At 44.3% G+C, this 12,746-nt stretch overlaps 1 protein-coding gene across 3 annotated transcripts in view; it reads left to right on the top strand.

The window, feature by feature from the left end:
• The window catches only part of EGFLAM (EGF like, fibronectin type III and laminin G domains), a 76,125-nt gene that overhangs the window by 61,876 nt on the left and 1,503 nt on the right, over positions 1–12,746 (top strand). For 2 of the 3 annotated variants that reach the window (XM_050913371.1, XM_050913372.1), the window contains exons 17-23: positions 8–124; positions 2,638–2,818; positions 5,175–5,198; positions 7,401–7,479; positions 8,349–8,492; positions 11,192–11,275; positions 12,352–12,455. In XM_050913371.1, coding sequence (XP_050769328.1) covers positions 8–124; positions 2,638–2,818; positions 5,175–5,198; positions 7,401–7,479; positions 8,349–8,492; positions 11,192–11,275; positions 12,352–12,455 — 733 coding nt within the window. The remainder of the gene's footprint in view (positions 1–7; positions 125–2,637; positions 2,819–5,174; positions 5,199–7,400; positions 7,480–8,348; positions 8,493–11,191; positions 11,276–12,351; positions 12,456–12,746) is intronic. The other variant, XM_050913370.1, reaches the window with a different exon arrangement.

Raw genomic sequence — 12,746 nt, 5'->3', positions numbered from 1 at the left:
CTTGCAGGGGGCTTTCACACAGATTAAGTGCAGCTCAGAAATATTTATTGGTGGAGTCCCTAGTTATGATACTGTGAAGAAGAACTCTGGGATCCTCAGACCCTTCAGCGGGAGCATCCAGAAGGTATGTGCCCAGAGAAACACACTGGAGGCATTTATTTCCATCTCATCCAGTGGACACTTTAGGTGGAAACCTGCCCTTATACCACGGGCAATATTCAAAATAATGCAAGATTTCACCTCAGGAGTGCACTACAAAATGCTTAAACACATATTTCACAGTGAAAAGTCATTCTAACTTTAATAGCCAGTAAGTATTACCACTGCCAGTCTCCCTATTAATTTCCATACTGTACTAATAACTGAGCAGAAGCCATATGGGATTGAGTTCAGAATCATGCACAAAACTGTGTCAAGATTAGAGTCCTCAGAGTGCCCTGTAGCATCATATATAGATAAATGAACAGAAGAAATGCTCAGGTACTTCAATGTATGCACAATGAGGCAGCTAAATGTCTGATGTAAACAATACAGTAATGAGCGAAAAAGAAGGCGCAAATTAAAGTGGATCCAGTCCAGCTAGCATATTCTTATACCACACAGCAGTTGCACGCCTCACTGCCTTCCCCTCTTATGATTTTATATGGGGCACATGAATGGAGGAGATCTTTTTCATTGTTGGCAGACATTAGGGATGATGTTCCAGTGGAGTCAGCTGTGCATGGGTGCAGTTCTCTTCTGGAGAATAAGTCTGTAAATTCATAGTAAGTCCTAATAAATAATCAAAAGAAAGTTCAGACTGAACTAACATTTGCTCTCCCTAGCATACTTAAAATAATTTGGATAAAGCTGAAAGGTTGGCCCTGAATCCTCAGAGTTTTAAATGAGTGATTTATTGCGTCAAATTTACTTAACAAACAAAAAAACTCTAATAGTGCATCTCATAACAATTGATCAAGGGCAGAAAGGTAATTGTAATTCAGTGTAAATGGTTTCAACATTTTTCACTATCTTTGTCAGCTGTCTAGCAGAAAACATGAAGCTCAAGTAAACTGAAGGAGTGTGTAATAGTGATGGGAACAGGTCAGTCACACGAACATAAATGGAAAGGTGGGCTTGACTAAATACAGTGCATTTTGGAGTGCGAGTTAGGAAGCCTAGGAGCAATTAACATAAGTCACACTTACAAAGGTGAGGGATTGTACCCTAGAGTACAGAGGCATTGATAAGGATTGGGAAATGCTGAGTGTGAGCCCTTACTTCTGTGATGTAGTTAGGAAGGTGGATTTGCCTTCTCAGAGGCCTGAATGGGATGTCAAGGAGGAGTATCACCTGCCTTTTTGGCACTGGAAGACTATTAGTTGACTCCTGTATTTACACATAGTAGGATTTTGGAGAATTGTGTAGAAATAAAGCTACAAACATCACCAAGTACTGGAAAACATGCCATGTATAGAAAAACCTAAGATCTCAATCTATTTAGTTAACTCAGATAAGGTTAAGAAGTGACTTTATTATGGTCTGCTTATTCCCACATGAGGGCGACATTTCTTTGAGTACCTGGCTCTGAAATGATGCAGAAAGAGGCACAATGGGAAACAATGGCTGGAAGCTGAAGATAAGTTTAAGCCCAGAAATAAGAGACACATTTTTAAGAGTAGGGACTTATTAACCTCTGGAACAATGTAGCCAGAAGTTAGAAAGAAACTAAAAAGGTAGTAGAGTCTTCACTGGTCCATCTTTACGACAAGACTGGATGTTTTTCTGCTATTGGAGTTGTGTAGTGCTGTTTCAAACAGAGTATATATGCTTGATGCAACCCCTTCTCCTAGTAGGACCCCGTAAGATGCATCATCTGAGTTATGCAGGAGCCAGAGTAACTATTACCATTCTCACTTCTGGCCTTAAAATCTATTTGTTTGTGAAAATGGACTTCTTATTTTGATGTAGCTGAGATCAGAAGCCATACCCACATGTAATCTCTCTGCCAAGACATCAGCTGAGATTATACAAATGTCAGTTTATATTGGAGGACTTATGTTGCCAACACATTGGAAAAATCCCAACATTTAACAATTCCCTTCAGTTTATATACAAACAGTTTTGTGAAGTCATTAATTATGTTTTCATGCATCTTAACTCGAGCTTCTTTCAGGCAAGATGAGATACTAGAAAGCAATAGAAAATATGAAAAGCAAGCTGTTCTGCTTGGTATTTCTGTTGTCAACACTTGTCTTCTGGGGGGTTTCCTGATCTCAGAAGCACTTTTCCTCAGCAGTGCTCATCTAATTTTACCGTCCTAGCTCACAGCTCAGCTACAAAGCATTACGCCAGTGTTCAGACACAAGACTGGTAAATCCCACTCAGCTTCACCCATATGGGGGTTGCCTAAGGCTGTGTCACAAAACACAAAAGAACTTCATCTCCAGTGGGTCAGGGTGAGCAACAGAATGAGTTGGACTTCTGCGAATGGAAAACACACGTTACAAGAAATAGGTTTTGGCCAAGTTTTGAGGGTTACGTTTCTCTGAAGTCTGTCAGAGAAGTTTTCTGACTAGTAGTAAAATATTGGGAATTTGGAAGTTTTTACCATGTGTTTTCCTCCCTTTCTTTTTTTTTTTTCTTTTTAACACATAGATTATCTTGAATGACCGGACAATCGATGTGAAACGCGATTTCACTTTTGGAATCAACATAGCGAATGCTGTCCACCCCTGCGTGAGCTCACCATGTGCAAATGGAGGCACCTGCGTTCCCAAGAAGGACAGCTACGAATGTGACTGTCCCCTGGGCTTCGATGGGCAACATTGCCAAAAAGGTATTGATGGCTGCATTTCAATCCAGAGATCCGGAACTGATCACAAAAATAAGAGAGATTTAGCACCTACAACTGCTGTTGTACACATCCCTTGAAATAGAAACCCTGGAGGCCAGAGCTCCCTTTGCATCCGTGCACATTTCATGTACCCAGGGAAGAATTAGTTTTGTTATTTAGGAATGTGGTAACTGTTATCCCAGCACAGATCTATGATCCATAGATAGCAGCCTTGTATCTGGTTGCTTGCGGTGGCCAACACTGAACACTTCAGACACCTCCCTGATTATGCAGTGCTATACAAAGGGGGAATTCCTGCCAACATCCTCCAGCCAGTGATTATGTTATGTCCTGAAGCATGAGCATTGATAACCCTTGTAATTTTATCCTCCCTAGGGCTTATAACAAACGCTGTTCTCATATACAGAAAGGTCTAGTCCTTTTTTAGACACTGACTACTCTGATGGTAATTTCACTATCTGCACAAACCCTACCTTGGTACAGCAATGGGGATCACCATGGAGGAAAACCTGCCCAGATGCATGTTATTCTTCTTTTCTCAGAGCCACTGTAATAGTTCAAAGCTTAGATTCAGGAAAGTGTTCAGATTGCATGGAGTGTTCAAAAAAAAGTGCTTTGGGTTATTCCACTAGATGGAGATGTTTCCCTTCTGTCAGGCTTGATCTTGAAAAATTCCTAAGGGAGGGTTTTGTAATGTAACAGTGAACTCAGTTCAAAAGAGCTGACTGACATTATTGTCTTCACCCACTCCTTCGTTTCTCACAGGCACAAACTTCCAAGTTAAAAGTAGTGGTTTTGGTTAAACCGTGATGAATAGATTGGCCTTTTCTTCCAAAAAAGACAATATCTTAGAACAAAAACATTTTATTAAAATACAATGCAAGAAACGCCTTCGCTTACGTTGTTGTGGTCTAACTAATAGCTGGATCAACGTCATTTATCCGGCTTCTCTGTGGGGAGGAGGGAGAATTGCAGTTTTGGCTTTCTGGGTATGCACAGGGTGCTAAGCTCCTGACTTCAAGATGGTATCTGCAGCAGTACCGAGGTCTCCAGGAGGAGTCAAGGCCAGTGAATGCTTTGCGGCTTGGGTGTGTGACTGCCTGTCTGTTCAGTGAGCTCCTGTGCATTGCTCGGGCCACAGCTCCTCACCGCTCCTCTGCTTCTGAGCTGTGCTAAGCCCCGACAGCGGTGTGCTGAGCTGCCTGCCGCTGCACCTGCCTCGCGGGCACCAGCAGTGCTGCTGCTCGGCTGGCATGCTGCCACTCTCCTCCCTGTTGTAACCTGAATGAGTGGCCAGGCTTTCAGAGGCAGTCTGAAGCACCTTGTGCCCTTGGCTTAGGCTGGATCCTGGGTGTTGCTTCCTGTGTGAATCCAACCTTAATTCATTTTTAAGAGTGTCCAAAAGCAGGAGTCGCCTGTCTTCTGTTCCTGCTGCCTGTGGCTGCTGTTCAGGTGCCTCTCAACCCCGCTGCACTTATGCAGCCTCAGCTGCCACCAAAAATCCATGTTTTTGCTGATGGATGTGCAGAGAGCATGGAGATTCTTCCTGAACCCCAGTCCACGACAGCCTTGATGAACCTGGAGCAGATTTCTCAAAATAATCCTTATCTGCGTGTCTTCAGTAGGGTGTAGACATGGCTAAGGCAGGATGCATGTGTGTGTCCGCTTCTATTTCAGAACAGAGTTTTGGTTAGTGCACTCAGCTGGTATGTGAGAGGCTGAAGGTGCAGTCTCCATCCTGCTTGCTGGTGGGCTGCTGTAACCCCATACCCTGAAAAAACAAAGTGCTTGTGAGGGACTGTGCCTCATTCTCCGAAACTATACATGCCACTTATAAAACTTAACTTAGATGATGCTGGTATGAGGTATATAAGATATTGATTCATATCGTAATGGATCGTTGGCTAAGCATTCAGTAGAGTTTCTGCTGGCATTGCTGGGTTTTATGTCTTCTGTCCAAGCTGTGGGGAGCGTTAAAGGTATTTTATACTTAATTGTAACACGGAGTGGAACAGCGAACTGTTGCTTTCCCCTGGTTAGAGCTGGGTAAGCCACGGTGAGTCACTGGGGTTTGAAAACTAGGACTAGCAAAGGGGTTTGGTGCTGGTCCTACCTGTTTGCACCTTAATGTGTTTTGAGCAGGCAAGTATAAATACTTGGGCAAAACAATAATAAAGAGTGCTACCTTCATAGGTGATGGTAGTTGCTTATGCAAATAGGAAGAGGGGATCACGCATTTGCAGAAAGGTGGGCATGAAACTGGACGAAGGAAAATTTTTATGCTATAGAAAAATAAAACGAGAATGTTCTTGTTTTGTTTTGTGCTGACTCACTGCAGAGTGTGGAAGTTACTGCCTAAACAGTAAGTACTGCAAATGACGTTAAAACTGCTCTGTCATTGTGTGTCTGTGTCTGCTCTAGCAAGCTGGATGCTCGATTTCCATTAAGCCTGGCAAGCTTCTGTCAATAAGCCAAAATATTTTCTGGGGTTATATAGTACTTCCTTAAACCTCGTCCTGTTGATATTTTAAACTGCATCCAGAGCACCTGCCAAGTACAGAGCAGTGGCTGTAGAGCTGGTCCCTGTATTCGCAAAGCAGCAGGGTCAGGCAGCTGGCTGAGTGCTTTGTAGGGGTAGGTGCTCCTTCAGGCTGCCCTGCAGTTCAGAGCTCACTCCCGCTTGTCATGAGAGCTTTGGTGCCTCTCTGCCAAATCGTGATGAGCAGACAGTGAAGGTGTTTAGTCCTAGATCTCCTTACTGGCCCTGTTCCCTTCCAGTTGCAAAGATCCTGCATGCATCAAGGGTACTGCTAAAATTTACTTGGTTTTCTGCAGTCAAATTCAGTGCAGCAAGTGAAGAGCATACAGAAGAGCAAGCAGAGATAAATGCCTATCAAGCTCCATAGAGGAAATCGGAGTGCTAGAGCAAAGGCAAGGGGTGCTGCATGGCACAGGCACCTTCCCCTGCTGAAGGCAAGAGCAGTGGAGCTCTACTGCCTGTGCAGGACATGATGGGGAAGAAGGGCTCCTTTCACGCTCTGCTGCCATCCACCATGGTCAGAGACTGTCCAGTGTGGAAAGCGTCAGACCTGGCAAGGCATGTCTGGCCGAGTGTAACATGTCTTTTGCAAACTTCCAACAACGCTGGCAGGCTGCAGGCTGTGGACCGCCTGTGGGGTTTCTTTAGACACATTAGGCAGCTTTCCTGATTTCACTATGGATGAAAACAGGCGTTTGTCACTATCTAAAATTCTCAGTCTTGGCACTTAGAGCTAAATTTCATATTGCTGTTGTTGACTGCCAGACTACACCAATTGTTGCGTATCTGTATTACAGTGAGCTCTTAAAGCCCAGCCAGCCTCTGCATTGCATAAGGAAAGCAAGCATCCATGCCCTGAAAAGCTTGAAATTGATATAGATGGGATTAGCTGTGGGTGGAAGGGATTAGTTCTCAGGAAGAAAATAGGATGAAGGCAACTATTTTAAGGAATTTATAAAACTAGCTTATATTAATGCAGCAGTCAGTTATGAGGGATCAGCAGCAAACTGTAGGATGGTCACTTGAAAGAAGATCTGTTCAGGCCATAGCCTACCGAAGGCTGTGTATCAGGGACGTTCAGTGATTTATATCACACATCTGAGTTATTTTGTCAAAGTCTTCTCCACGGGCAGTAGCACACCAGCTCCAGGTCTGGTTGCAATGTGTGCTGCCGTCCCAGCAGCTGTACACCACAGCTGTACCAGGGCCTGTCCCTAGAGAAACGGGAGATGCTGTGTGTGGGACACCATGAGCTCTGAGCAGGACACCCTGCAAGGCAGCACTGCAGCGTGTCGAATGCACACACCAAGAGGCTTTGCAGCCTCTGTCATACAGCCTTTAGCGTAGTCTCAGTTGCTTTCAATAGACCTAAAGTGATTAGGGGCACCCTGTGTGTCCTCCCCAGAGAAAGCCTCCTCCCACACCGCATCCCAGAGGTGAGCCCGAGCAGGCAGCAGCCGCTCTGTGCAAAGTCACATACACAAAAGGAGAAGATGGGGAGCTCACAGGTTGCCTGTGCTGCCTCCTGTCCTTGCTTTGCAGGGGTGAGAGGTCCCAGCACATGCTCTGCACGTGGTGCTCCATTAGGAGACGGGGAGGTGTTTCTTAGACTAAGAACAAAGGTGGTTAATGCATAAGCTTTGGCAGGAGGGTTGCTTGAACCACACGGAGAATCAAGGAATGTGGAAATGGGGATAAAAATAAAATTTGCAATGTTTTCCCAATACTTCATATTTTCCTGCGCTAACATTTATGGTGGAGCAATACATTAGGCCCATGACGTGAAGGCTGTAAGTAGAGGGACTGTCAGCAGTTTAAACTGCCTCAACTACTGCCCCTACATTTAGGTATGAACTGACGGTGCCTTTTTGCAAACCGATGTGAGTTCAGCTCAGTTCTGTGCCACCGGCAGGTACCTGCCAATGCAGGAGTAAATCAATAAAACAGTCTTGTCTCTTTTTTTTTTCCTTCCATTTCCATGTCAGCTAACTGACACTCATCTTCGTTTTTTTATTTACTTTTCAGCCATTACAGAAGCAATTGAAATCCCACAATTTATTGGTCGCAGTTACCTCACATATGATAATCCAGATATCCTGAAAAGGTAATGTGTCTCCTGTGAACATAAATATTCTGTTTGTTAGCCATTGTAATGCTAGGAGCCTCATGTTGGAGGACGTTGTATATTTAAGTGCTTTATTTACCATATTTCTAAAGTTCAGGAAAAAAATACATTTTCTATGCATATGGTTATGGCTCAATTTGTTATAATAGCTGAACATCTTGCAACCTGTAGAGAAATGGCATGCACAGCGTGTATCTGGCATGGAGGACTGGTATGCGCTTTCTGAGAGCAAAGAACAGACATACAGAGCCTGTATCTGTAAAGAGACTAAGGATTTCAACTCCTGCTTTAGCCTAAAATTTAGATTCTCAAGCTTCTTTTTGGCTGCTCTGTACCCTGGAAGATGCCCAAATTCCAGCAAATTGTGGGTTGTTTCAACAAATTCCTCCATCTGCCTGTATTTCAGCCACTGGCTAGAGGAGGCTTCACCAATGTCCTCACCTGCAGCTCGGTACCTCTCACCTGCCAGGACTTTCTGATTTGCCCTTATGCTTCTTCCACTGGCTTCTGAGGGCACCAAATCTACTGGACATTCTCAAAACTTGCTTGTTGGACTGGATTTCACACTAGGCTTGGGGAGAAAAAGGATTTTCTCTTATTTGTGTGGAGTAACTGAGTAGCTATTGTGTTTGGGATTCTGGAGGGGCAAGTTCAATTCCCCTACTCTGAAATGCTGGAAATGAGGATGTGAACCAGAGTCCCTCGCACATCAGCATGTAGCCGAGTTGCAAGACAGTAACCCGCAAGAGCAGCGGAGAAGAAATCCTGCATCATCTTTTATGGTTTTTTGAAAGAAGACTGTCCCAGTTCAATATTTTACTGTTATTTCCTTCTTCTACATTAAACAGGGTATCAGGATCAAGAACGAATGTATTCATGAGGTTTAAAACCACAATGAAGGAAGGTCTTTTGATGTGGAGGGGCGACAGTCCCATGCGACCTAACAGTGATTTCATTTCTCTAGGCCTTCAAGAAGGAGCATTAATATTCAGGTAAACTTTCTCTCCCTTATTTGTGTTGCACGCAGTACACTCAGGGCTTGAAGGAATTGCCACAAGACATCCTGTGCGCTTGTCCTTTGGTATACTGTGAGACAATTACATCCTCAAGGTTTTGTTCAGTGATGGGTCCCGTTGTTGTCTGGGAAAGGATGTGAGTTGAAGAAGTAATGTGCTGCAAGCTTTGCATCATTCCACTGCCTCCCTCCCTCCCAATTTTTAAAACATCTGGTTTTTAATGTGATTTGCTAAAAGTCACCTTATGAGGGTACGAGTACTGTCAGTAACTCCTCCCATACTTCTTGAAGCACTTGCCATCTCAGTTAAGCAGAGCAGGTGTGGGATTTGCAGAGAGAGCCGGGGCCAAGGAAAATCCCTGCTGACATACGTGCTCACTGCAGGCTCACTCTTCACCAGAGAGTGCGCATGGGAGCAGAGCTCCACCTTCTCAAACCCCAAATATCCAACCCTGTGACACAAACCCAGCTGTCACCAGGCTTTGTTATTGCCACTATCCACAGAACCACTTATTTAAGAAACAAATAATATTACTGTCAAAAAGCTGAAATTCGGGAGTGTTAGGAAATGTTGGGCTGAACTCATGTTCTCTCTCTAGAATGGCTTTCTTCCTTGCAGACACTTAGGCAGACTCCGTGCAACTTTTTGCATGGTGCTTTTTTGGGACTCCTGCCTTTTGAAAGCCCTATCTTTCCTCATGGTCCCCTTTTAGGTTGTGTAACACAAATATTGAACAAATTTGCTAGCTATTGAACAAATATTGTAGCAAACTACAAATGCCATCATTATTATGGATTGTTGTGAGACACTGTTGATTAAATGACAAAGATTTTGTTAATCATTTAAGCTAATTTGAAGTTATCTTTTACTCGACTTACCTGGTTGTTGTTTGCTACCATGGATGCATAATCAAGTTGCACATTTCTGTTTAAATTAATTTCTTTTAAGCTTTTTTATGTGATTTTCTGTGGTTAACTGCAAAAACTCTTAGTTTCCTCATTGTTTTATAAGCAAGGAACTGACTCTGCAGAAATGGTGCATTTTTTAAATGTCTTTGGGAGAGCCTGTCTTTCCAAGATGCATGCTAGTAAGTGGCCAGTCTATTTTGTCTGTTTTCTAGGCACAGTGCATTTTTATTAGGGTTGTTGCTGTCCCCAGAGATGAAGATACACAAAGGTTTTAGACCAAAACAGCTGAATTTTATTGAAATATCTGTAGCTTCCACACACATTTAGGAAGGTGAAAAATTAAGATCCCAAATTAAAACTCTCATAAACAATCACTGCATACTGAAAGGGAGCACTGAAGAAGATGGTGAAAGGACAAATGCAGAAAAAAAAAGTATCGTCTTCTTTCAGAAAGAGTGATCCTCATGCTACTTTTCCACCTTTTGAGAGGTGAGGTCAGGAGAATAGCAGGGCTATGAATTGGTCAGAAGTATTTTCCTCCAGCCCAAAATTAGATATCTGTGTTCTGGTCCAGTTTGAAATTCAAGATGTACCTTTTCTTTCCCATTTTCTATGGCCTAGGAGAGTAGGTTCCTTGTACAGTGTAACTGCTGCTGTAAAGCCTTTCTGTTGCTCCCTGCTTCTGTAGAAGTTTATATCACTTTTGTAGGGGATCCGCATTCATTAGGGATATGAATTGCATTTTTGTAACCAAAGGTCTAACGCTTAGATACAATCCTGAACACCCACATCCTTCTGTAGGACCGAGACTGGTATCTGCATCCTGTGTAAAAGGAGATGCTTGTTTGAGACTCACTTAAACCTCTGTGGAGGAGTCAAATTTAGGACAACTGTTTTGCTCTGGGCAGCTCATGACTTAACATGCTGTTCTTAAGTACCTAACCCTGTCCGTGGACTTAATTCCAGGTTCAGCCTTTTTTGAAGAGATGATAATGTTGGCTTTAATCTCTCTAGCTTGGTACAGGCTGAAGACCAGCAGCGGCTGGCTCAGGCTAATTCATCCTGCTTATTTAGGCAGCTGAGCACCCAACAGCTCACTGCGTTGTAGCATCTACTTCCCCTTCATGAAGGTTGGCCCAGATTTCTGGGACCCAGAAATTAAGATGCCTGAAGTGTAAACATGATGGGGACATTATGTCTGCTGAGTAATTTTAGTAGCAGCAAACAAAAAGAAACAATCAGAGCTGCAACTGAAGCAGGGAACTTCATGATTTTGTTTATTAGGCTTCATCCTTTCTAACATCACGTCTCAACCTTCCCTATAATTCAGATGATTTGTAGATCTGTTACAGGTTGTGTGCTTATTTGCTTTTGTAATAATTTATTTATTAACCATGTTTGCAGCCTCCCACTGCTCTCTCCCTTTAGGCCAAAGGTCTGTAGGTCATTGGCCTTCATAACCTCCTGTTTCGGGGACAAACTGCCATGCAGAGGCCCCTTCTTGCTCCATGGGATGGTGGTGATGATACCCACTCTGACCTGGGCGGGAGGGAGTTTTGCCTGTTGCTCCATGAGCCTAACTTTGCAAAATATGTGCATTGCTGCTGGGCTTCCAAAGGACTCCACCGGTCCCCCCGGAGTCTGAGCCATAAGGGGAGCTCTGGGGCCTGAGGAGGTGGGGCACAGAGTAAGGACGTCTGAGCAATTTGGCAGGCAGCCGGTCTTTGCAAGGGAGGCAGTAACATTTTAATTTTTTTTTAATTGTAGCTACAATTTGGGCAGTGGCATTGCTTCCATCACGGTGAATGGCTCTTTCAGCGATGGCCGATGGCACAGAGTCAAGGCTGTTCGGTAAGTGGCCTCACTTCATCTGGGAGGCGTTTTGGAGCCGCCCTGCCATTAAAGGTGCTGGCTGTCATGTCTGGATGCTGGTCGGGTGTGAATCACTGCGGCTCCATGCTCTCACATCGCTTTGGAGTTGAACTGTTAGCAACTTGGCTGTTTCAGGACGATGTACACAAAGATTATTGTATTAGAGGTGACAGTGCCAACTCAGCACAGCTCAAGGCAGGCTGCCAAAGTCACGCAGGGCTATTCTGGGGCTGTGACAGACATTCTATTAAACCCATACCATTTGGGTTAAGAGTCTTTTTCTTTAATGTCTGCATTTTGAAATTCCCTAGTGAGCATTTTGCGGGCTGGCACAAGCACTTCAGCATGGACAGTGTATGCGTACTTTTTCTATTTGGAGGAGGTGCAGACATCTTGCAGTGTATATATAACTCATATTTATAACTCATTACCTCATGGGAGGCAAGTGTGCCCAGCAGGGAAAGCACACATCCCTCTCTTCATGAGATGTTGGTTCCCTGGAAATTGCAGGCTGACATTAGCACTACTTGTTACCAAATTCAGTGAGAATAGGAGCCATTAAGTGGCTCTTCTGTCAATGCGGTTATTGACCATATATAAAATGGAAGTGGCCTAAAAGCTCTAGTAAGAAACAAATCTGCTTATAGGTATGTTTTACCTTAGCTTGCCTATTTCTTCCCTTCTGTTGAAGCATCTGCTGTTTATTTTTTATATTACATCTGATTTTTAACAACGCGTCAGAACCTGTCCATCCTCTCCTCTCCCCAGCTGTGCAATTTACTTCTTTCCCAGTTTTTTTCTCCTCTACAAATGTCCCCCACACCCTTTGCAGGTCTCTGACATCTTAGTCCCTGGAAAAAAAACACCTTGAAGGGTCTGGATTGCTGTAGCATGCTGCTGTCTGTGGGGCTCCCCAACATCAGTCCCAAGCCTTTGCTGTGAACCCTGCCGAGCACTGAGTCGCCCTGGTCTCCTGGCAAGGGGGAGAAGCTGCTGCCCTTCCTCCCTCCTGGTTGTAGGCTGGATGCATGAGAGTGGTTTGTTTTTCATTTCAGGGATGGACAATCTGGCAAAGTAACTGTGGACGATTACGGTGCCAGGACCGGTAAATCTCCTGGGAAGATGAGGCAGTTAAACATCAATGGAGATCTCTATGTAGGTGAGTGCTCACCGTTCACATTCAGGACCCAGACGCACTTTTGTGTTTGTGAGGTTGGCTGCAAGGCAGGGCATCCCAGCTCCGTCCATCTCACGGTGAAGGCTTCACACAGCAGCCTCTGGTCCTCCACAGCCTGGTTTTTGTGGGAAGGCCTCTCTGGGTGGGATGGGGGTGACTGGTAGGAGGAGGGACCAGCACCATGGGGTGCACTGTGGTACCCCCAGCAGGTACATAGAGAAACAGTGAGTGGCAGCTGCAAAGCCCGCACCTTAGTGGGAATCTGGGCACAAG

The sequence above is a fragment of the Gymnogyps californianus genome, chromosome Z, assembly GCF_018139145.2.
Source record: "Gymnogyps californianus isolate 813 chromosome Z, ASM1813914v2, whole genome shotgun sequence".
Taxonomy (NCBI): domain Eukaryota; kingdom Metazoa; phylum Chordata; class Aves; order Accipitriformes; family Cathartidae; genus Gymnogyps; species Gymnogyps californianus.
The sequence above is the reverse complement of the archived record's forward strand: the minus strand, read 5'-3'. Positions and strand labels throughout refer to the sequence as shown.